Source organism: Dermochelys coriacea, chromosome 19 (genome assembly GCF_009764565.3).
Source record: "Dermochelys coriacea isolate rDerCor1 chromosome 19, rDerCor1.pri.v4, whole genome shotgun sequence".
Lineage (NCBI taxonomy): Eukaryota > Metazoa > Chordata > Testudines > Dermochelyidae > Dermochelys > Dermochelys coriacea.
In genome coordinates, this window is record NC_050086.2 from 10,710,138 (window position 1) to 10,735,782 (window position 25,645).

Below are 25,645 nucleotides of genomic sequence, written 5' to 3' on the forward strand. Positions count from 1 at the left end.
TCACACCTGACATAGATTGCTAATGAACTTGGTCTACTGACGTATGTTGGCTGGCCTACGTCACAGCTGTCCCCTTGTAGTCGGCTTCATTGTGGAGTCAAGAACTGAATAAATGAGAGACTAAACTCTCCTCTCGGAGGAAGCATTTGTGGTCCAATGTGAGGGGAAACTTGGCCTTATTCAGTACCTGTCTTGTGGAGAAATGGGCACCTGTTTTTCTGTGCCCTTCACCAGCACTAATAACTCTAGTTAGTTAGTTATTTTCCAAGTTCTTAATATAGATTGGTCTGAACCACTGCCCTGAAACAGAGTGAATACTACAAGTCCGATTGGGAAACCAATCCATTAAAAAGGATCAGAATTGTGCCCTGGAAAGCCTTATTTGTAATAAGGTCCCACCATAGGGTCCCTTAATGTTCTTAATCCTCCTGTGTTGGCCATTCAGTCCTTCTCTGGTCTATCTGAAGCAAGAGAACCCATGTGTGGGCTGAGCAATTAATGCACAATGTGTTCAAGAAGCCCGTGTTCTGCTGTGCCAATGAGCCAAGACACTGAAACATTATTAGAGAGCTGAAAAATAATGAAGTTCAAATGGAGTCTTTCACTGGAGTCAGCTACTATGATTCATGGATCACTGGAGCTTCAGGATAGTCTCACTGAAGCAGTGTTTGGCTGCCTTTGGATCCTAGCTGGATTGCAAACACTAGTCTTCAGGGGCCGATTCCTTTATACCTGGGCATAGTCATGCAAAAGGGCTCCTTTAAGTTTGAGGGCAAGACTTCCTGCCTTGGATTAGAGCCCCTCAGAGACTGATGTAAAGACTTATTATATACAGCAATAGAAAACTGGGAAATGGCTTGAATGTGACTGCTGAAAGAGAGCACATGAATGAAATGCAGTCTCCCACAACACATGGTGGCCAGTGTGGAGCAGAAGATGTCGAGGGCTACCAGTTAAGCAAGTAAACTGTCTTTCTCCTCTGCAGGGCACCTCCCAGTGAAGCTACCGGACTACAACAACCGGCTGAGAGTTCTAGTAGCCACGTACGTCACCTTCAGTCCAGATGGCACGGAGCTGTTAGTCAATATGGGAGGGGAACAGGTAGGATGCTAACTGAAGTTCAGGAATAAGAGCATTACATAAGACTGTATTAGCTGGGTCATGATGTCTTGACTCCCCCCATATATTATTCTACAGAGTTTATCATGCCTTGAGCAATTTGTGTGTGCTGTAATACACTTTGATTCAAGTGGCTGTTGTGTCAGGGATGTAATTGTTACCCTCTTACATCAGAGGTCAGCATAATGTTAGATTTGAGTAGCATTTTCACTCTGGTTTTGCAGTTGACATTTCTTATCAGGAAGACCTGCAGAAATTGTTTCATGACTGACCTGGGAATGAGTTGCTTTTGGAAACCGGCACGAATTCCTATACTGGCATCTCTGGCTAGTTCTATAGTAGAATCTAATGGAGGAAGAGTTGTCTTTTCCTATAGAGACAATGGCTTGCACCTGGGATGTTTGACGGGCTTCAGTCTAAGCATTAGGTCTTTGTAAAGCCTATTGTGAATCTCTTCCTGGTAGAAATCAACTGCAAATTGAGGGCTGGTTTAGATTGCAGTGAGACAAGTAAATCCTGCTGGCAGAGTTAACTTCTAAGGGTTAGAGGGAACTTTCCTTGTGGGCAGGTTATTTCATAGAATCATAGAATCATAGAACATCAGGGTTGGAAGGGACCCCAGAAGGTCATCTAGTCCAACCCCCTGCTCAAAGCAGGACCAAGTTCCAGTTAAATCATCCTAGCCAGGGCTTTGTCAAGCCTGACCTTAAAAACCTCTAAGGAAGGAGATTCTACCACCTCCCTAGGTAACGCATTCCAGTGTTTCACCACCCTCTTAGTGAAAAAGTTTTTCCTAATATCCAATCTAAACCTCCCCCATTGCAACTTGAGACCATTACTCCTCGTTCTGTCATCTGCTACCATTGAGAACAGTCTAGAGCCATCCTCTTTGAAACCCCCTTTCAGGTAGTTGAAAGCAGCTATCAAATCCCCCCTCATTCTTCTCTTCTGCAGACTAAACAATCCCAGCTCCCTCAGCCTCTCCTCGTAAGTCATGTGCTCTAGACCCCTAATCATTTTTGTTGCCCTTCGCTGTACTCTTTCCAATTTATCCACATCCTTCTTGTAGTGTGGGGCCCAAAACTGGACACAGTACTCCAGATGAGGCCTCACCAGTGTCGAATAGAGGGGAACGATCACGTCCCTCGATCTGCTCGCTATGCCCCTACTTATACATCCCAAAATGCCATTGGCCTTCTTGGCAACAAGGGCACACTGCTGACTCATATCCAGCTTCTCGTCCACTGTCACCCCTAGGTCCTTTTCCGCAGAACTGCTGCCGAGCCATTCGGTCCCTAGTCTGTAGCGGTGCATTGGATTCTTCCATCCTAAGTGCAGGACCCTGCACTTATCCTTATTGAACCTCATTAGATTTCTTTTGGCCCAATCTTCCAATTTGTCTAGGTCCTTCTGTATCCTATCCCTCCCCTCCAGCGTATCTACCACTCCTCCCAGTTTAGTATCATCCGCAAATTTGCTGAGAGTGCAATCCACACCATCCTCCAGATCATTTATGAAGATATTGAACAAAACGGGCCCCAGGACCGACCCCTGGGGCACTCCACTTGACACCGGCTGCCAACTAGACATGGAGCCATTGATCACTACCCGTTGAGCCCGACAATCTAGCCAGCTTTCTACCCACCTTATAGTGCATTCATCCAGCCCATACTTCCTTAACTTGCTGACAAGAATGCTGTGGGAGACCGTGTCAAAAGCTTTGCTAAAGTCAAGGAACAATACATCCACTGCTTTCCCTTCATCCACAGAACCAGTAATCTCATCATAAAAGGCGATTAGATTAGTCAGGCATGACCTTCCCTTGGTGAATCCATGCTGACTGTTCCTGATCACTTTCCTCTCCTCTAAGTGCTTCAGGATTGATTCTTTGAGGACCTGCTCCATGATTTTTCCAGGGACTGAGGTGAGGCTGACCGGCCTGTAGTTCCCAGGATCCTCCTTCTTCCCTTTTTTAAAGATGGGCACTACATTAGCCTTTTTCCAGTCATCCGGGACTTCCCCCGTTCGCCACGAGTTTTCAAAGATAATGGCCAAGGGCTCTGCAATCACAGCCGCCAATTCCCTCAGCACTCTCGGATGCAATTCGTCCGGCCCCATGGACTTGTGCACGTCCAGCTTTTCTAAATAGTCCCTAACCACCTCTATCTCTACAGAGGGCTGGCCATCTCTTCCCCATTTTGTGATGCCCAGCACAGCAGTCTGGGAGCTGACCTTGTTAGTGAAAACAGAGGCAAAAAAAGCATTGAGTACATTAGCTTTTTCCACATCCTCTGTCACTAGCTTGCCTCCCTCATTCAGTAAGGGGCCCACACTTTCCTTGGCTTTCTTCTTGTTGCCAACATACCTGAAGAAACCCTTCTTGTTACTCTTGACATCTCTTGCTAGCTGCAGCTCCAGGTGCGATTTGGCCCTCCTGATATCTTTCCTACATGCCCGAGCAATATTTTTATACTCTTCCCTGGTCATATGTCCAACCTTCCACTTCTTGTAAGCTTCTTTTTTATGTTTAAGATCCGCTAGGATCTTTATGTTTAAGATCCGCTAGGATTTCACCATTAAGCCAAGCTGGTCGCCTGCCATATTTACTATTCTTTCGACTCATCGGGATGGTTTGTCCCTGTAACCTCAACAGGGATTCCTTGAAATACAGCCAGCTCTCCTGGACTCCCTTCCCTTTCATGTTAGTCCCCCAGGGGATCCTGGCCATCTGTTCCCTGAGGGAGTCAAAGTTTCATAGCCATTCTCTGCACCTTCAAAAATTTGCACTCTGCACTCGTCAAAAATTTCATAGCCATTCTCTGCACCTTCCTATGAAGCATCTGATGAAGTCATTTTGAGAGAGAGTATTGGGCTAGATGGACCTTGAGTCTAATCTGGGCTGGCAGTTCTTATGCCGAGATACTCTTGTTCAAGAGCTTTGCGGGACAGAATCTGGGCTTCTCTAGAAAAAGGGAGTCTTCCTTTGCTTATAGATGGTTTTCCCTCAGTCTAGTGTGACCCACTTGCTTCCCATTCTCAGCTGCTAATTGTTTACAGTCAGGTCATGAACCCAAGGACAAAAATGGTTCAGTAACCTGTTTGTACAGGCTGAAGTAAAATTTGTAGGTTGTGTGTGTGTGTGTGTGTGTGTGTGTGTGTGTGTGTGGTGGGTTGTGTTTTTTGTTTTTTTTGTTTGGGTTTCTTTAACCCTATTAACATTGTAACTGGAACTTTTGCCTTTTCTAACTATTCAGTCACTGGTCAATTCTTGCTTATGTAGTATGTTTGGTATCAAGGGGGCTTTATTGCCATTAGTTTAGTAGGACAGGTGTCTCATTTCTCAGCACAGTTCTTTCTGTACTTTTTACCTTGTCCCAGTGCAGGTACTGCTGCCCTTTGTCTTCTTGCTGTATGTGTGTCAATAACATTCTACCAAACTCTGTAATACTGTAGATGGAAAGCAAAACAGTTGGCTGGGTGGGTATTCTATCCTGCTCATCACCATGGTGTCACTGGCTGTGTGTTCAGTCCTTGGTCTCCCTCTCTCTCCCCCATTGCCTTGTAGGTCTACTTGTTTGACCTGACTTACAAACAGCGGCCGTACACTTTTCTCCTGCCAAAGAAGTGCCACTCTTCAGGGGGTAAGTGTGCTGCTGTATGGGAAGTGAGAGCAAAGCCCAGTGCGATTCTGCTTTTCAGCATGATATCTGAGCTGAGCGGGAACTAGAAAAGTGAATGAGGGCAGCATAGTAGCAAGGCTATTTCTGCAGTGCTGTTAATGCTCTGACTTCCAAAACCCTTCTATTGAGCAATAAAACAGGTGTCTCGGGTAGAAGGAACTGAAATACCAAAAGGTGTGTGGGGAAGGGGGTTCTTAAAACTGTGCACAAGGAGTAAGGGAGGACTTAATGGCTTCAAACAATATCAATATGAAACTGCTGGTCTTCCTTTTTTCTTCCCTACCCAAAGGTACCTCAAACAACTGAGCTTGGTGCCTGGAGAGTGGAGAGATTGAATAGTCTCATTCCTTAGCACAACCCCCTGCCCTCTGCTGCACTTATAACAAACCAACTCCACCGTCAGGGAACAGAAAATTGAGGCAAAGGCTATGCTATGGCAGACTGCCAGGAGAGGGCACCTATACATGTGGTGGAATACCTGCCTGTCTCTCTCTTTCCCTACCCAACCTTTTGGCAGTCCCAGGGCAGTCTGTACTGTGGCACGTAGCCTTCCCAGCCCTTTCCTTCTCAGCTTTGTTTAGCCTTCATAGTAGTAGGGGTGTTGGTCGATGACACTCACACACACTCACACACACTCTCTCTCTCTCTCTCTCTCTCTATCTTTCTTTCTCTTTCTCTTTCTCTTTCTTTCTTTCTTTTTCTTGTGATATCAGTTGGTTGCTGCTCCTATATGCAACTAAACTACTTGGGCAAGTTGGCCAGGGAGCAGAAACTAAGAGGATCATTTAGTACTAAGTTAACCCTTAGGACTGCTAGCCAAGCGAAAAACATCTGTGGAGAGGACCGCTAGAAGTGAGTGCAGGACTGAGAGCTAGGCGCTCATGAGTTCTAATCCAAGTTCAGACACAAATTCCCCTCTGTGACTTTAGTGATGTCCCTCCCTAGCCCATTTTCCCTATTTCTAATGTGAGGCAAGCGTTCTTCTTTACATATTTGTCATAGCTTCTAAAATGGGAAGGTGAAGAGTTAAAAGCATCAGGTGTGGTGGTGGTGGTGGCTGTTTTGCTCTTTGCTTCCAAAGGATTAATGGTAATGAAACTTCATCTCATGCCTTAAAAGGATCTGAAAGCGAACATTCCTAGCTAGGAGCCCAGACAGGATTCCAATCACCTTGCTTTCTTCTGTTGCTTCTCACTCAACATCCACCTTCCTTAGCTCTACAGTGTTTTGCTTTAACTTAATTTCAGTGTGTCCTAGTCACTTATTAAAAAGGTAAGGATGTCTGGGGATGGGGGGTGTAGTTCAGTGAGTAGCTGATGTAGCCATTCTATAAACTTAAAACCTCTAGTAACCTGAGGAAAATACAGTGGGTCATGGCTTATGCCCAAGTCCAGTCTGCTGAAGGTGACATTGAATGCCCTTCACATGGTCTTCCATTTTCTGTGGGAGGCAGGAGAAGATTGGAGAAGCTCTAGGTGTATTCAGCTTTCTTGCTTGGGAGATCTGTTGTGATGGATCCTGCAGAGTATTTGTAGCTGATGTCCGAGGGGGTCAGCCAGCCCTGCCAAATGTGTATACTTCCATATACTTTGAGGTAGGAACCAGATTCACTGAAGTCCATGGGGTTGTAGCTACTTACCTCTGGTCTGAATTGGGCTCCTGCTAGCCTGACTTTGTGTTGGTGGAATAGAAAGCCCAACCCCACAGAGGAGAGTCTGTGTAATCCGTTGCGGGATTTTACTCTTCAATTTATTGAGTTTTTTACAACCCCCCAGAAGTGCAAAATGGAAAGACATCAACCAATGGAGTGTCAAACGGCATCCATCTCCACAGCAACGGATTCAGATTGTCTGAGGGAAGAACACATATCAGGTGAGGTGACAAATTCGTTTGGATGAGGTGCCCCTCTGTGCCCCGTGCTCCCAGTGAGACCTGAAGCTGCTGACTGAGGTGTGAAGTGGAATTCTTCTTCACTTACTAACACAAAGATTAACCACGAAGCTTTGTTCTGGGATTCGCTCAGCTGCTGGTGGTAAATGGGCTGCAAACCGGAGCCAGTTTAGGCCAAGAGCATGATGGGGAAATCCTGGCCATCAGGATCTTTCTTCTTTTATGGTTGTTTGAATTATTGCTGATTTAAGTCAGCAACTGCCTGTCACGTGTGGAAATTGACCTCCTTTACTTATCCACAGCACAGTCTCTCCTTCCTAAGCTGAAGGGAGTGCCTTTGGGGGGGTGGAGAAAAAGATGACTGTCTCCATGCCTCATGGTGCCCTTCTCCCCTTTGCTGGCAAAGGGATCCATTGTGATCTGGGCACCTGTTTGCTGTGAAATGATTTGACAGCCTCAGTTCACAGATCCCAGGACAGCCCTTGGATGGTCATGACTCAGTCATGATCATCTTGGCCTGGATTTGAACTGGTGACCGGGTTGAATGGCTCTTTGCCATTACCAGCATCTACTCTACTTCTCCCTTTGTACAAGGACTAAGTGTAGTTGGGGAAGCAGAGGCAGACGTGAAGTTGAACATGTCTGTTTTTTTGGGGTTCCACTAGCTTAAGGTGCTAATTCATCAGAAATCTTTGAAATATCAAGAGACTTAGTGCAGCCATGTGAGCTAGCTTATTTGACTCTTTAAAAAATTGTGTAACTGAATGCAGATTTAAAACGGATTTAAAAGAAATATTGCTTACACCACACAACCTGTGGAACTTGCAGGTGCAAGGTATCACTGAAGCAAAGAGATACGAGTAGAATTCAGTGAAGAGTTAAGCACTTCACACGGATAACAAAAGCACCTATTGTTACATTACTTAATGTTAAAAAAGATGGGAGTTTTCATGCTCCAGGGCATAAGCCAACTCCTAGCTGACAGGGCTTCTAAGGAAACTTCCCTAAAATCAGGTTATTCCATTATGTGGCTTCTTGTACCTTTGTGAAGCATCTGGTATTGGACACTGTCAGATACTGGACAAGATGGACCCTTGGTATGACTGGGGTGGGCTCTATTCCTTTGTTTCTTGGTGTAATGGAATTCTTCTATTAGACTTCCAACAATTTGGTCTAGTTAAATCTCTTTAGTGTTACCATAGTGATTGTAACCCCACACCTGTCTATCCCTGCAGTACCCAGATTGAGCTGCCTCCATATCTGGAAAAAATTAAGCAGCAAGCCAATGAGGCATTTGCATGCCAGCAGTGGACTCAAGCCATCCAACTGTACAGCAGAGCAGTTCAGAAAGCACCCAACAATGCCATGCTGTATGGAAACAGAGCCGCTGCCTACATGAAGCGCAAGTGGTAAGTAAGGTGGACTCCTTTTGTGGAAGGCTAACAAAATGAGTGTGTGCTGTCAAACAAGTGTACCACAGGGTTTGGGCATCAGTACTGCTAGGTATACAAAGTTTTGGGCTCCAGACTTGGGTGTGACCCCTCCCCCCCCGAGTTCCTTTCTCTTGGGCCCCATTGCTTGGGCTCCTAGCCACATTTGTGCAGAGTGGGGCTCATCTAATCGGATAAAACCTACTGAAGGATACTGTGAAACATAGAATGGGTTAATCACAGAATTGTGTATGTTAGAGACTGGTTACAGATGGTGTCTGATCTTGAGATGCTGTTAATAACTCACTTCATTGCTTACTGATACACACTCTGTAGCTTTCCGTTTCTTTATAACGTTAGAAAAAGTCTATAAAAAACCCATGTCTCTCAAGCAGCATCAGTAGCTCTGTGATCTGGTATAGGGAACGTTCCAGTGGAAGGGCTTGTAGACATTCATCCCCTGACGAGGTAGTGGTTCTACTGCTTATCTGGTTCAGTCCTTGTTACATTCCTGAAAGCCTAAGACCCCCTGCAGGTCGGTTGTAACTGCTCCTACAGCTAGCTTAATCCAAATCACCACCATTGGCAGATCTACCCAGAGCACATCTAACATGAGGTGTATTAATTCTCATACTACCTGACCTAGCCATGTCCTGCCATACTGGAAACTCCCTGGGATCCTTTCAGTAACACTGCAGGATTATGGTTAATTTTTGGGCGCTGTGGAAGGCTGCGTCTGGCGCATTGCTGAATGCATACTGCTAGCATCTGCAACAGTTAATGTCCCTTCTGACAACAGCCAGAGCTGCTCTCACAAAATATGGCAAAGCTGTTTTAGGTGCATGTGCGCTCGCTCCCTCTCTCCTTGAGTAGAGTAGGACCCTTGGATAATGACTTGCTATCAGCATATGTAAAATAGCTGTGATCTCTTGCATGTACTGCTGTTTGAGAGAAACTCCCTCCTGGTAGGAGTTCTCCTACCCTCTTGCCGAGATGCAGAACTACCAGAAATTTGATCTGAATATTGGTAGCCGGCCAGTGGCTGGTATTGCAAAGCCAGGACGAAGGCTTGGGAGCAGCCTCAGAAGGATGCAACAGTCAAGAAGGGAGAAGACTCTAGGGTGAGGCAATAGGATGGAATTGTGAAAGGGAAAACATAGGTTGAGTGTCGGGGCAAACTTCATTCATGAGATGTGAGGAAAAATGATTCCCTTTACTAAAGAAGTGGTCTTGGCTGGTACATCTGAAACTATACTGTGCTAAGCACTAGAAGGTGAACAGCGGGATATTTCTTCTGATGAGAAGATGAACAGTTAAAGCTCCAGCAGGTTTCTTTCATATGTAATTGTGACGAGGTCCCCAATCTGGACTGTGGGACGACTGAACCCACCAAACCCACTAGCCTGGACTGTCTTGCGCACTGTGGTGCTAATGTCAAGTTACAAGCCGCTGATAGGTACTGCAATTGTACAGCTATCTACAGGCAGGGACACACCCAGCTAAGTTACATGAATGATCACGCAGCCACTCATGACCCATCAATAGAGGGGCCTCAGTCAATTCCCCCCATTCCCTAGCCTTGCACCCCAGAAATATACTGTCTTGCACTGTTCAAGGTTCCCTTTGACCGTGCAAACTCAATAAGTTTGCCATTTCTTCATAGGAAAGTGGACATGCACCAGCCTTTGTAATCTGAGTTGAGATTCCCCAAGAACTTCAGCTAAAAACACTGTTTTAGATAAAATGTAAAACTGATTTATTAACTCCAGAAAGATAGATTTTAAGTGATTATAAGGAACAGTCCTGGAGATCAAATTTGGTTACTTAAGAAATAGAATTTTAGACTGCAAATTTATTTTTAACTGGAACAGACGAAGCAAGATTTTAATCAAACTGTCTTTTACCCTAACAGATGGTACAGACCGCTTATAATTCCTCAATACGCAGATTGGTCCTAGGCTGGAAGGGGGTCCAATCTCCCTAATTCAAAGTCTTTATCTTCCAGATGATTTCCTAGGTGTTCAGATTGGGGGTGGGGTGAGAAGTCAAGTGATGATGTCTCTGCCTCTTTTTATACATTCTTCTAGCTGCTAGAAAGATCCTTGCTGTGATGTAGGAGCCAGACAGTCTCCATTGCCTACATGAACTTTCTGAGAAGCTTCTGGGAGAGTGGATTCTCTTTGATGGGCCGTCAATGCCTGTCTGGCCCTCGTTTCTTGCAACAGAAAGGCTGGCTGTGGGCATCTCTGTATCTCACACATTTCAGTAGCACGTACAGCAATACTTGATAACTTCACGTACAATGATAGTACATGCAGTCCAACAGGATATTAAGGTTCAGCAGATTAAGACTTTTTTTTTTTTTTTTTAAAATGATACCTCATAAGGCATGCATTGTACAAAACCTATCCTAATCATATGACTGTGAATATGGGGGCTCCCAGGTGCTACTTTGAGATACAGAGTGTCACAGTAATCTTTGGGGTTTAACTGAGGGATATATTAGTAACTTGCCAGGAGTACAAAGGATGTGGTTGGCTCCTTTTTCTCCTGCCAAGGGCAGCTACTACCATCCCACAAATAGAGGCTGGGGTCTCACATGAGACAATGCATTGTATCCTGGCTCCTCAGCCCATGTTGGGACATGTTATCTCCCTGGGCTATGTCCTCTATACTCAAGATGGGGACAGCTGCAGGCCAAACTGCGCGTGATCTGTAGCTGGTTTTCAAACATAAATGTTCTGTCACTTAAAATCTGAAAATGCCCCAGTTTGCACTTGCAGGCAAGGTTTCCTAAACAATCTTCACTGGCTGTAATTAAACCACTTTATATCTAAAGCTTTTGAGCTCACATGATGTCAAATCTTGTAACTCTGGGAGAAGGAAGCTGCTGCTTTAGAATAGCAAATTCTTGATGTCCAATCTGTCTGGCTGTTTCCAGTTTGACAGTGGAGACTGAAGTCTTTTTGGGTGTGTCAAAGTAGTAAACAGCCAAACTAACTCTTTGAAATACCAAGAAAGCCACATTCTGTCTCCATTTCACTTAAAGCTTTGCTTGTGGTCAAGTCTCTTCTTGGATATCAGCTGCATAATAGAAAATTTGTTTTTTAAAGCCATGATTTGAGCAGGGGAGCCTGCATCCACACTGCTGCATTGATGGTATGGTGCTTTTGAAGGTGTATAAATGTGTTAAGTACTGTGTGTGTGGGTGTGTGTTTATATGCTGGTTCTGCCACTAATTTCACAGACAAACCACTTAACCTCTCACTACCACACTCTTCCAGCTGTAATGTAGGGCCAGTATTCACCTACCTCACGAGTTGACACTTACTGGGCTAAATTTAGGCAGGTGCAACTTCATTGTTTGAATTCATTTCAGACTTAATGTAATGTTTGCAAAGTGCTTTGATTTTTTCTTTGCAGTAGAAGGTGCAGGTGATGATACAGCTGGCTGAACTGTTGGTCTGCAAATATATTTCCATAAATAAAAAGCCTCTGGGCTGATGACCTGCTTTGAAATTCCATTCTGTAGAGATAAATCTGCTTTAACTCATACAATCTTCTTGTGATTCACTAGATTTGGACTTCCGGGCTGAATAGGACTCTTGTGGGCAGTGCTATGCTGTTATAGCAGGGATGGCAAAAGACATTTCTAGCGTTGGGATAGTCTCTTAAAGCCTGGTGGCCTCATCACACACGTATCTTCCTTCTGGGGTCAAGTTGATGTGGGAGGGGGAGATAACCATGCTCTTCCAAGTTCCACCCACATGAGTCCTTGAAAACAAGGCATTGCTTGTAGACTATGCAGATGTTCAAAAACCTGCATGTGTTCGCTGGGCTCATTGGGTGTGGCTCCATTCATTGGGGCCCAGATCGCCTGCTTGACTTGCTGATAGTGGAGGGAAAAACAAATGGTGATCTCCCCCATGGCTCCAAAATGAGGAATTGCTCAAAGCAGTTCTGTACTTAAAACACCGCATTGGTGCATCTGCTGCTGTAGCCCTTAAGTGTAGCTGCTCCCTTCGGCATAGTTTATCCGCCTCCTAGAGAGGTGGTAGCCATATCATAGCGCTGCCTACATGGAGGGTTAGGTTGGATTTTTCACAGCCCTGAGTGATGCAATTATACCAATTATAGGTCTGTTGTGTAGAGCTGGCCTCAGAGTTCCCCCTCTTTTCTTATGTACTTTCATGAGCAGTGAAAGAGCTAACAATGTTAATGTTCCCAAATATCAAATGGGGCACCTGAGTTACCACATCACTGAGATATGGGGCAGTTCACGCTTCTCTGAGAGATTATTCCAGGCTCTGGCAGATCAGTTTGCTCTGTTCAGTTTTGAGATTATCTGTTGCAACCCAAACTCTGTTTGGGGGGGGGGGGGGAGTTTATACCCCTGAGTGACGTAAGTGCCAGTGTAGACAAAGCCTTAGGCCAGGTCTACAATACAGACCTACATGTGTGTAACTATATTCCTCGGGTGTGAAAAATCCATATCCCTGAGCTACATAGTTATGTCGACCGCTGCTTAGATAAACTATCTGTCTGTCTGTCCACAGGAGAGCTTCTCCCACTGGCATGTCTATGGCCTCTCGGGGAGGTGGATTAACGGCCAACAGGAGAAGCTCTCCCATTGGCTTAAGAGCATCTCCACTGAAGTGCTGCAGCTGTGCTGCTGAGGTGTCGTACATGAAGAAAAGCCCTTGGCCTTCACTTTTAAAAATTCTGAGACTGGCACAGGAGGGCAGCTTGGGAGTGTAGCTAATACTGTTGCCTGCCAACCCAATCAAAACCCTGGCTTCCATCCCCTCCTTCAGCCCACATCTAATATAACTAAATACCAGAGTGAAAGGTTTGTCATGCATCTGCTTCTGGGATGCATGCTGAGACAAGTTGGCATTGTCCTCCACTTCCTCCTATAACCTTGGAGTACAGGGCAATTCAGCATGCTTTAGCCTAAATATTTTTAAACGTAATCAGTTGGATGTTATGATTTGGATCAATAGGTACCAATCAGGGTTACAGAAGACCTTTTTTAAAAAAACAGAACAAAACACCTCAGGATGAACATGCATTGCAGGAGGAGAATGCCACTTTGGAGATATATTCCTGATGGGCATTTAAAATCCTGATGGTTTTATATCCCCCTGCTGGGCACCTAACTTGGCTATTGGAAAGGGAAATGTGCTGCTACACTGTTTCCCCACAAGAGGGAACGCTTGAGCTACTCTGCTCGTGGAAAGGTATCTGTGCCCTAGGACTCTCTTCTGCAGGCTTGGCCTGGGGACTTGCTCCTCTGGGGATGGGGAATCCCCACCACTGACTAGCTTTCAGCAGTGAGGCTTGATCTGTAGGACTTAAAATAGTAGCACAGAAAACTGTTGTGCTGCCACATTAGGGTGGGAGGCAGAGACCTGGTCCTGAAACAGGAGGTGGTCTCTCGCCTGTGTGGAGATACATTTGTCAGCTGAGCTCACAAGGAGTAGCAGGGAGATGAAATGAGAGCTCTTGTGAGAAAGGAAGTACTATTGGAGATACTTGAGCAAATGGGAAGCCCATAGGTACAGGGAGAGCTGAGAAGTAGATGACAAGCTCTCGTGTTGCACAAACCCTGGAAGAGGGTAGTGGATATTTAGGTCCCTTCAGGGTCTGTTCTTCTCTCTGCAGGGATGGGGATCACTATGATGCTTTAAGAGACTGCTTGAAGGCCATCTCCCTGAACCCAGGCCACCTGAAAGCCCACTTCCGCCTGGCCCGCTGTCTCTTTGAACTGAAGTATGTGGCAGAAGCACTGGAGTGTCTGGATGATTTCAAAGGGAAGTTCCCAGAACAGGCGCATAGCAGCGCTTGTGATGCACTGGACCGAGACATCAATGCAGCCCTCTTCTCTAAAAGTGATAACGGTGGGTGCCAACACTCAGCCCTTTGGGTTGGATTCCAGTATAACCCAGGATGGAAGTCTTTCCATAAATTACAACCCTTCTATAAAGTGAGGCTCATTGAGATGCAGTTTGTCCATAGATTTATTTGATCTCCTGGCTGAAAGCTGTCTCCATAGCTGCACCAGCTATCTTGTGACTTGCAGCTGTTACTTGGTTATTTACGGAGAGTTCTAAGTTTTGTAGTATTTTATGGTCTGTCCCTTCTTGCTGAAAATTATCCCTTCACTTTTAAAAGTGAGGTTCCTGAAGCTTGTGCTCCTGAGACTACAGGTTGCAGGGGGAGGGTCCCAAACAATGAATTGATGCTTTATATAAAGTGTTTGGATTCACAGCTCTGGAGGAAGGTCCTTGTGCCACAGAACAGGTACAGTATGGGCAGTTTAAGTGCAAGCTTCCTGCCAGTATCCTTCATCTCTTGGCCAGAAGGCACCTCAAGGGGAAACCTCCCCCAATGGCTTATTTGATTCTTGGTTTTTGGAGGCTACCACTACCAAGGGGGGCAGTTATGAGATGGACATCTGCCCTCAGAAATTGGACTGAACTTGCACTGAAGAGTCATAATCACTTTTGGTTTTAAGCTGCACATGGGCTCTAGGATTGGTATTGCAAGAAGAGGGTTGAGGTACAGAGGTGGGACAGTGAGAAGGAAGTGTGTACTCTAAGTACCTGTCCTCTGGATAAACTGGCCTTCACTCTCAACTAGACCTGGCAGCTGAGTACCTCTCGCAACTAAACTTGCTGGAGAATTCTCTGCTCCAGCATGTGATGTGTGAGGAGGAAAATATCTCTGTACTCTTTATCCTTCCAGCTGAAGACAAGAAAGGGGGCGGGCCAATTCGGCTGCGAGCAACTGGGCGCAAAGACTCCATCTCGGATGATGAGATGGTGCTGAGAGAACGCAGCTATGACTACAAATTCCGGTACTGTGGCCACTGTAACACCACCACAGACATCAAGGAGGCCAACTTCTTTGGCAGGTACATTGACCTTGCATGGTAAAGGTGCAGCATTTCAGTTGCACGGAACAGCAGAGTGCTGCTGTCCAGTGGATATGTCATGATGTGCAGCCCTAGCATGGGTGGCAATGAGAAGATATTGTTGCTTCTAGTCTGCGGGGTTTTTTGACCACTGCAGGAACAGCAGAAGTGGCGCTCCTCCGTGGATCACTGGTTAAATGGTAGGTCAGCATAGAGATGACTGTTCATCACAACTTTCAGTACTCCAGCACTTAGTGCCTAACCATGTGGGCTCTGAGGATGGAGGGAAATGACACGCAAGACTATCTTTGTCACTATCTAGAAATATCCCTTTCCTTGGGGCACTGGGACAGTGCTGTCTGAATCTGGAGGTGCTGGAGGTCCATCTGGTTTTGTGAGATTTCCCTGCTCGGTACAGTGCTGGGAAAGATGCTGATGAGCCTTTAAGTGCGTGGTGAAACCTAAGTGCTGGATCTCAGAGTTTTGTCACTAGCTGATTCTCTGAGCTTGTTTTGTGTGTTGGTGAGAATAAGGCTAACCAGGCAGTGGCTTCCCTACCTCTCAGCCTAATGGACTTACCTGCTTCTGCCTTCATCCTTCAAACCCATGAGAATAGCCACCTCCTCTGAGTGTGCAGTGTAATAGAGAACAGAGCCCTCCTCCACTCTCTCCTTCAAGGCATGACTGCTGGCTTCTCTAACAACCCTGTGATCTCAGCAGAGCCCTTTGTTCTTCCCTTCCTAGCAATGCACAGTACATAGTCAGCGGCTCAGACGACGGGTCTTTCTTCATCTGGGAGAAAGAAACTACCAACCTGGTGCGGGTGCTGCAAGGGGATGAGTCTATTGTGAACTGTCTCCAGCCCCACCCAAGTTACTGCTTTCTGGCCACCAGCGGCATTGACCCAGTTGTACGGCTCTGGAATCCCAGGCCAGAGGTAAGAGAAGTAGCAGAGCATCTATAAAGAGGTGGGTCCTGGATGATGGACTTCAGGCCAGAAGCCATGTCCTGATGCAAGCAGAAGATGAAGACTGATTACGGGGCGCTGGGATAGTTGGATGGATTCAGAGTGAGACTTCTGGGTTTTGTTCCTGGCTTTGCCATTGGCTCACTCTGTGTTTGCCTCACTGTTGCAATTTGCAGAAGGATAGATGACCCTGACAGCTGTCAGTATTACTCTGAGAGTAAATCTGTGTGTAGCAGAGTAGTAAAAAGATGCCCAGGTAGAACAAACTTTCAACTTCTTGCCAAAGCACTTGTTTTCAAATGTCATCCTGTGAGCTCCAGGTTAGGCTGTGGATGACCTCTTCTGAGCCAGGCCAGGGATGACTGATCATGCAAGAGGCTGGGGAAGGCCTGGTATTGGAGGGAGGCTTGGAACAGGGAAGATGCCTTTGCTCGTAAGTGGAGCTGAGGTCTAACTAGAACCAGACATAGCATAATACAGGCTCTGCTCACCAACATTTCCTGTCTCCTTTTCGCCAGTGCACCTCTCCTGACCTGGAATAAGCCTTGCTTTTTCAGCACTCGTGAGATGACTTTTTTTAAAAAACCAAGCCTCCTTTCTTAATGCTTCCAAAGGAAGGATGATGTCAGGGGATTGCCCAGGAGAGGAGGGGGCACTTGCAGTGTTCCCTCTACTTTTTCCCACCTATGTGCAGAATGAATGTTTATGTGCACCAATATGGAGTATTGAATATTGATGCATTTAAAATTCATGTGGCGGGGTGGAGTCAAGGGGTTTGGCATGTGGGAGGAGAATCTCTCCCCTGGCTGCAGCAGGGCTGGAGCTGGGTTGAGATTGGGGAAGGGGCGCCACTCCCCTGGCTGCAGTAGGGCCCAACTGGGTTGGGGCTGGGGGAGGGGCACCTTGCCCCTGGCCACAGCCTTAGTGCCTGCACAGCGCTTAATAGGCGGCTGCGTGGCCGCGCAGCTTAGAGGGAACTTAAGGAACTTGCCACAATGGGCACCTCAGCCTTTGCTTTTCTCCTCTTTCCCGCCCCTTCCCAAATAATAAACCTGCTGCGACTCTGTGTGCCACACAGTGCATCTTGCCTGAACAGAGAGTCATGGAACCTCAGGGTTGGAAGGGACCTCAGGAGGTCATCTAGTCCAGCTGCCTGCTCACAGTAGGACCGATCCCCAGTTTTTGCCCCAGATACCTAAATGGCCCCCTCAAGGATTGAACTCACAACCCTGGGTTTAGCTCAAACCACTGAGCTATCCCTCCCCCGGTCTCAGATGCCCCAGCTTGCACAGCCTAGTTGGAGGGCCAGCAGGCAGTGCAGCAGGACTAAGTGCAGGCAGCTGGGCAAAGAGTTCTTTTAAGGATGACATGAACATACACCCATTAGGGAGTGGACCAGCCCGCTCGTCTGGTGTCCTATGACATGACTTTCACCCAATTTTCAGTCCAGAAGACCTGAGCTTAAGGCTCCAGAAGGGAGCGGTAGAGATGATGCATCCCTCTCCGGCGAGCAAAACAATTACAGTTCTAGCGTCCCCTCTTGCGACTGCCCTCCCAAAGCGGTCTCTTTTCTTGTTTGCAGAGTGAAACTCTCAATGGACGTGTGGTGGAAGACATGGAAGGTGCTTCCCAAGCTAACCAGAGACGAATGAACGCAGACCCCCTGGAGGTGATGTTGCTGAACATGGGCTACCGTATCACAGGACTGACCAGTGGGGGGGCTGGAGGCTCGGATGATGAAGACAGCTCAGAGGGGCAAGTCCAGTGCCGGCCCAGCTAAAGCAGAACTGCTTGTCCTTCCTGTAATTGTTTTGTTGAAGGGGAATCTGGTTTCCTTGGTTCCAAACTTCCTCCGACTGCACTGTTTCACACTATGCACAGAGTAGGACAAGCTGGCAGGGGCAGGAGCGGCCTTCTCATTAGACCACCGCCACCATCTCTCCCCCTTCCTCCTCGTCACACTACTGAGCAGCATGGCAATGCAGTCTGGGTTTTGCCTTTAGTGGAATTTAGTCCCTGCAGGGATTTTGAGTTGTCTGTGAGCAGTATAAATTGGTGACCTTCTCCAGCGTGAGCTGGAAGAAGGGGCATTGGCTACATTCATGCGTTTGCAGAGGATTCTTAACGTCCCAAATAAAATGTAAATCTAGGGCAGGGATTATGGAATGACTTTACTGCAGTGATCTTGGTCTCTGAAGCTTGACTTAGCTGCTCTGCTGCCGGCCCTGGGTCCCTGGTCTGGGGCTGTTGGTCATAAATGGAGAATCTCTTTGGCCCACTGAACATCTCGCTAGCGTTCATCAGGTCTCCATCTCTTACCGTATGGCCCTTGAAGGGGCCAGTGTTTGTGTTTTAAAAATGGGTGATGGCCAATCCTTGTCTCTGGGCATCTACCTTAGTTGATGAGTAAATGGAGACATTGAGTACATACAATTGGAGGGGGGGAACTGCCTTCCCAGCTTTAATATCCATTATTTTCCTCTGTGTGGCTTGTGAACCTGTAGAGTAAAGATGCAGTAATGGGAGGATCCTTGGCCTGGGGTATGAGGCTTGGATGACTAATGTGGATAGAGCTACCAAGGAAAGTGGCTGCTAATAGCACTCTTCCAAAGCTTCCATCTCCTTCAACCAAAATACTTTAGATCCATTTACCTTCTCCTTTCCTAGCACTCGTGCCCTGGTCTTGGGAATACTACTGCCATGTACTATTGCATCTGGAGTTTGAGCTTTTAGTGCAGTCATCTACTAAGAATCTCCACTCCTGGCCTCAGCTGAGGTGATGTCTCCCTGCCTCCTCACCATTGTGACCTCCTTCCTGTGCAACAAGTAGAGGAGGTACTGCGGGTTAGTGATACTCTCAGGAGCAGGTGTTGCTTTCCCCACTTTTCCCTTGCTAACTGTCCACAAAGCCAGGACTGGTGCTTCATATCTTTAGAACATAGCACTGTATTTCCACTCTTTTTTCCCCAGGTAATTTGCAGCCCTGTGTCCCCTCTTGCACTTGCCAAACAGTAAATGTACAATTGATCTTGCACAACTGTGCTACAGCCTAAGCAGAACTGTGTTTTCTATGACTATCAACTAAAACCAAAGAGCCCCTGGAGATCTTACTGCTTTCTTGCACTCTTTATCTTTTGCTGCTGAGGATCTAAATATGCTAACATTGGTCCCAGGAGTGTGGGGGTCGTGTGTCTGGGCATGCTGCCTTAGGGCTGTTTCCCCACATGGCAGAGTCTCTGGTCTTCCTGTACCTGTTGTGGAAGGGTGAGTGGCCCATCCTTCCTTCTCTAGCAGCTGTGTGCTGCCACGCATTGAAGGGAGGATTGGCAGGGTGTTGGCTGATCAATGTGACTGTCTTCCCTCCCACCACCGCAGCACACTCGACCTGCTATTCTGTACAGCAAGGATGAGCCAAGTATGATCTAAAGAGGTCTGTGGTGTGTCCCAGGGCCTACTCCCTTTGTAGTACAGTATCTACACTGCAGTATTCGGCAGACCCCTGAAATCAATGCTCAACCTCCACCTGCTGCAGTCCAGTTGAAGCTAGCTGGGACCGTATGGTCTCTGCCTGCTGCACCTCTGCCTTTAAGACACAAAAGCAGCTAATGTCTGCTTCAGCTTACACAGGTGAGGCTCAGCCCTGATGTGCTCTGGGTCACTTAGAGATGCACCCTTGGAAGACTGAGTGCTCCTGTGCTCTTCAGAGCCTCAAGAGACTAGGACAGATGGTCTTCATAGTCCAAGCAAACGTAACCTTAGATCTTCTTCCATCCAGACAAGACTTTCCTAGGACAGGCCATCTCTTGGTGGGGGAGGGTGCTTATGCCTTTCCCATTCTTGCCTGGTTAACCTTTTAACATACCACCAATATGGTACATGTGACTCTTCACACAGTTGTGCCCATTTAGTTGTGTACAAGCTACTCCCTGCACCAGTGTGCCAAAATTCCCAGGTGCTCAGTGTTTAAAATCTAGTGGCAGCAGAAAATGACTCACTTGTTTGGGGTTGTGGGTGGTTTTTTTTTTGTTTTGTTTGTTTGTTTGTTTGTTTTTTAAAGTGGCTTGGGTTTTTTGCCTAAGATTTTTCCAATAGACACATCTTTCTTTCTCCTCCCTCTCCTTTGCAAGCTTTTGCTGGAATACCTTTTTAACTCTCAAATCTACTGAGACTAGAGACTCTGAAAAGAACAGAACCACAAGCTCTCCTGGGGTTTCTCTTTCCATTGAGCTTATGCCATGGCAGCTGTTTTTCTGAGTGCCAGTGTAGCTCTCCTACCTGCCAGCTGCAGCGTGAAAGTTACAAGACTTCTTGTCTCTGCAGTGGATAGCTGCTTTTTTTTTTTAGGGCTGCTTTTTTTATTAAAAAGGAAATAATAATAGTGGGGTTGGAGGGAAGAGTCCCTCTGGCCCCAGCCCCTCATTTTGGACAGATTCTGTCTGCTTTACCGCTTGTTAATGAGAAATTCCCTATTTATTGGTGAAGGAAAAATGTACTGGGGAAGAGATGTTGCTTTATTTACCTCTGCTGTTTTCTTCTACCCTTCTCCTTGAAAAGAAGCCCCTCCCGTTTTTGGTTAACTCTTTCTAACTGAGGATAGACTGAGATTACTCCTTTATTTTTGTATTTTAGCAGTGGGAATCTCCTTAGAGCCTCTAAGATTCCTTTGGATGTTGCAAAGACAACTGCTCATAGCTTTTTAAATATTGGAGGACAGTCTCCCAGCCTCTGCCCCTGCAGTTGTAGAGATAACACACAAGCCTTACTGTCCTCATTAACAGGAGCAGAATATTGTTTCTCTGGTCCCTGGAAGAGAAAGGGTCAAGCAATTAAACAGTTCTTTGTTCTAGTTCTCTTTGGTGTCATTTGTTCAGGGGATTATGCTGCCCCTATTTCTCCCCCCCCCCGCCATTAACCGTGCTTGGCGGGGAGGGGGAAAGAATCAATGACTGGAGGGATGACTATTAAATATGCTTATTAGGGTGCACAGGCTTCTGCAAAGTCAGTGCAGTGGGTGTCTATAACAGAAGCTTTTATAGGATGACCTGCTGGTACTGACTATTTTCAGTAGTCCTCCACGGATGGAGTACTGACTTTGACTGACCCAGGGGGGGGGGAGGAGCTATTGCTCTCATGCAGTGTGGGGGATGCGTCTGACCTTGGGAACAGAAGCCTCCTGCCTACACTTATCTCCAGAAGTTCTGTCAAAAATATCCTGGCTGGGGTTTGGACTAGATTGGCTGCCCAGGGCATTTAGTGGAGGAGACAAACTAGCCCGCCGGTGTGATTGCCTTGTGTAAGGATGTGGGATTAGTTTAGTTTACATGTCTCTTTAGAAGAGAATCTCTAGGGAAAGGAGAGCTCACGTGCTCCATGGCCACTGGAGCTTGTGCCTAATTCAAGGATGTGGGGGAAGGCCCTCCTGTGCAGCCACGGAAAGAAGATTGGGGGAGGAAATGGAACTCTTCCTATTGGTAAAATAGCCCCTCTTAGGCATGGAACTCTTCTTAAATTGTCACCTGTGTCTGAAGGAATAAGCACTGCACAGCACAACTGATCCAGGTGTTACGGGTTGCCTGCCTGACTCCTTCTACTGCAACTGAGCTGGCTTTGCTTTCTGGCGAGGGAAACACCCTGTAAAAGCACATTGGCCACCTTGAGAAATATTTGTACCTAGTGCATTAATGCTGGGTACAGAGCCAGAGCTGTGCCCTCTCCAGAGAACATTGCAATGTTTTTTCCCTCAGACCGTGTGCAAGCTATTCTCCTACCTCCTCAGCTGTGCTGTCGAACCACGGCCCCTAAATAATGGAGTTGGCTATTACCAAAAGGGAGAAACAGCATGTTCCAGCGGACTCAGTGGAGTCCATTAAAACTCTCTCAGGGGAGCTCACCGAGTTAAACCTGCTGCTCTCAGCACTGCTTTGCAGCCACCCCCTCTGTGCAGTGTGGCTGGGAATGACAATACCAGCTGAGCATTGTCAACTGCCCTAAACAGAGACCTTGCCAGCAATCTCTTGATACCTTAAGGGCCCACTAGTTTCATGCTGAATCCCCATGCTTATGTTGTGAGCCATCTGAAATGTCATAGTCCTTTTAATATCCATCTCTGCTTTGACAAAGCCGTGACAGCTCAGTTGCATTCCAAGTGGCAGCAGCAATCCTGTTTGTTATGGATGAAAACTTCCCTGCTGCCTTCCACTGCTTACCCAGCAACTGGATTATACAGGAAAGCCGCTTCATCTCCTCCTTACTACTATGGTAGCAATCCTGTCCTGCTTACTTTCCTGGGGGAAATTCCTAGGAATGCAGCATGTAGATAGTGTCAAGAGTTGGAGAGTGCCTTCCTTCACCAGCAGACTTCTGAATCGCCATCTAATGTGAGGGCTTCTTCCTCTGTACGTCTTGGTTTACAGGCTATAAATGTTCCTGTATGGTTTAATAATTCAAACCATTTTGATGTTACTGTGGACAAGAAGAATCTGTCACAAGGCTTTTTCTTACTGTGCTCCTACAGGAAAATATCTGAGTGCTTAAGTTAAACTTTGTGAGCAAATCTACAGCTTTCTGGGGCCTGTTCCTGAGTGAGGTGTGGTATCCATGACTTTCTACCAGAGTTGTGGGTGTTCAGTTCTTCGCGGCATTCGGTGTTCAGGCACCTCAGTCCTGCTGTGAAATAGCTGTCCAACAACCTGACTTTCATTTTTTTCTGTTCATGTCTTTTACCTGTTGTTAAAAGATACAGCTCTTTAATACTAATCTTAATAAGAAAGTTCTTGGAGGGTCTGGTTTCCCAGCTGGCTGACCAGAGAGTTGAACCTACGAGAACCGTGCTGTTAGTCAACCACCAGTCTCTACTCAATGTGAGATTATTAAAATAACTTGAATCTTGAGCTCTGGCAACCTGCTACTAGATGACAAATCCGTTCCATTTATCTTCAGCCTAGCACTGCTCATTCGGTGCTGTTTTCTCCCCAGCTGTATAAAAGGGTAGTTTGCAATAAAGAGGGAACCAAGTGTTCACTGACTGACCTGCACAGGAAATGCCCTGTGTGTTTCTGAATCCATCACAAAGGTGCAGGCTTTGCTTTCATCTCTGCTGTTAAACCTCCTCTGGCAGAGTGTCTTCAGAGGTGAAAGTAACTCTGGCAGGAGGTTTCTGGCCTGCAGTTGTTCCAGTTCATGCACTTGATCACACCAGCAAATGCACTCTATCAACTATGCCATTATTAGTATGTTTTAATAATTGCATCAGCTCTTGCACTGAATTTGTGGGCAGAGAGGTGGTGGTAAAGATGGAAGGAGCTAGTTGGAAGCAATTAAGAACAGGGAAAGGTTAGGTTGTGTATCTCTAAATGCTAAATGTAGGCCCCCTGCAGCCCCATGGAAGGGAATAGTGATGAATAGCTCTTAGGCTGAATTCAGCCATGAACGTAGGTAAACCACCCCCCCTCCTGCCCCCCACCTGTGAAATGGTAGTGCTTCATTGCTTGATTTACATTACAGTCTCGTGGCTTAGCACTGTAGGGAACAAGCCTGAAGTGACACCCGGTCAGCTGGACTAAGATGTGTCTCATCTCTAACGGGAGGTGGGAAGAAGTATTGGAAGCACACTACAAAGAAAGCTGCTTTCTGATGAGGGAAATCTCTCTTCTGAAAGTAGCGCCCCTACCCTAGTCCCCTCAGGAGTAAGACAGGCCTGGCTTACAGTCCTCACTGTCACATGAAACGAGGCTGCCTCTGGACTACACCGGTGCCAGCCAAGAACGGGGATGAAGAGCCCTGTATGGGGCTCTTCAGTGTGTTGGTGTCTACTGAAATCAGTGATGGTTGTGGATGAGAGAGTTGGATGATCCCACATCTGGCTTCCTGGGATTGTTTCTCTATCATGGCTCCACTGGAAACACAAAGCTCTTTTCACACTTGCTACACCTACAAGCTGCCACATGGATGGGTGAGCACCAATTTAAGAGAGAGGCAGGGAGGGGAAAGTGTGGCTCTGAAATGGCATTGATCCAGAGAAGCCTCATTGTTGAAGGATGGGATGAGGGAGCAGCCTGGGTTTTTGTTTTTTGGTACGTGTCCCTGCTTGATATCGCCACAGCCAGAAAGAAGAATCTGAGATTTCTGCTCATGCTTAGAGGCTGTTAGATTGCAGAAGGCCCAGGCCACCAAAAAAAAAAAAAAAAATCCACCCACCATAGCTTTTCACAGCGAAGGGAAGTATTTTTAGGTGTCCTCTGTCAATTTTGCCTAATTGACATTCCAAACCGTTTCCCCAGCCTCTTGCCCACGGCATCAGCTGCCCCTTTGTGGCTGCTGCTTCATTTGTCAATGTCGCTGCCTTTTTTTGCTGAGTGGTTTGTTTCTGGCAGCTCCTATAATGCTTCAGCTGTCACAACAGGCAAGGCTCAAGAGAAGCCTGCTTAATGAACAAGAGCTGGCTGCATGCCTGCTTCTTTCAAGCCTCTATTATGAACATCTTAGCGAGTGCTTGAAAGGAAGCAAGCAAGAGATGCACTTGAATTCCTTGCAGCCTGGGTCTTGTCTATGAAGAAATGCCACCTGCTTGGATGAATCCAATCTGATGCACTCCTGGGGCTCTTCCTTCCCAAAATGGATGGGCCTGATGTGTTCTTCTCTGAAAGGTCTTGGAGCCCCTGGTGAGCAATGAGCCTGTAATCAAGTGTGGAAAGATCACTTCTGCTAGTAAATTCTAGCCTAGGAGGAGGAGAACATTTCCTAATAACATGAGACCAGGGTCACTGGGGGTAAACCCACCAGCATAAGAACAAAGGTGGGAGTGGGGAAATGAAATCAGATATGATGCTGCTATCACAATGCTGCTTGTGTATGACCGATGTTCCATCCGTATGGTGATGCACGGAACCTGCTGGCAGCTATTTTGTGTCAAACTATTTTCCCCCATACTAATTTTATGCAAGGAAGAATTCCTTGCGGCTTCTTTTTCTAACTGCAACCACTTCCGCCTGCTGACTGTTCCTATCCTATGCAGATTTGTGGGAGAGGAATGGCAACAATGAAAGCTTGACCTGTCTACCAACTGTCACTAGGCAAGGCTTGATATCGCTGCAGCTGTCCCCTCCCTCCACTTCAAATAGATGGATTTCTACCTGGGGCGGCCCTCCTGTAGAGTCTAAAAAAGAAATGTGATCTGCTAGTGTGGGTTATTTCCTGTGCTTGTGGGGGGGCGGGGGGAATTAAAGAGCAGTTCAAATCCTGCCCCAGGACAATCAGGCTCCTACTGTTCTCTGACAGCTCGATCCACACCACTGCAAGTGAGGGCTGGTTGTTGGCATGCTCAGCAGGGAGCCAAAAAGCCCAGATTGTCTGAGGACGAAACTCTTTTATTGCTAGAAGCGGTCCTGTCATATTCCCCATTCCCACTGAAGGCAGGACAAGTAGTAATGGGCTTAAGGTGCGGCAAGGGAGAGTTAGGTTAGCTATTAGGAAAAACATTCTAACTAAAGATCATTAAGTCTGGCATAGGCTTCCAAGTGGAGTTGCTGAAACCTCCAGTGATGGGGATTCCACAGCTTGGACAGACTCCTGCTAGGGATGGTCTTGGTCCTGGCCTCAGCACAGGAGCCTGCATTTGATGACTTCTCGAGGTCCTTTCAGCCCT

At 46.7% G+C, this 25,645-nt stretch overlaps 1 protein-coding gene across 5 annotated transcripts in view; it reads left to right on the top strand.

The window, feature by feature from the left end:
* The window catches only part of WDTC1 (WD and tetratricopeptide repeats 1), a 44,349-nt gene extending 23,501 nt beyond the window's left edge, over positions 1–20,848 (top strand). For all 5 annotated transcript variants that reach the window (XM_038377926.2, XM_043506103.1, XM_038377925.2 and 2 more), the window contains 8 exons: positions 986–1,101; positions 4,685–4,760; positions 6,575–6,671; positions 7,925–8,098; positions 13,784–14,019; positions 14,867–15,035; positions 15,780–15,972; positions 17,585–20,848. In XM_038377926.2, the coding sequence (XP_038233854.1) occupies positions 986–1,101; positions 4,685–4,760; positions 6,575–6,671; positions 7,925–8,098; positions 13,784–14,019; positions 14,867–15,035; positions 15,780–15,972; positions 17,585–17,782 (1,259 nt within the window). In that variant the 3' untranslated portion in view covers positions 17,783–20,848. The remainder of the gene's footprint in view (positions 1–985; positions 1,102–4,684; positions 4,761–6,574; positions 6,672–7,924; positions 8,099–13,783; positions 14,020–14,866; positions 15,036–15,779; positions 15,973–17,584) is intronic.
* The last annotated feature ends 4,797 nt before the right edge of the window (positions 20,849–25,645 follow it).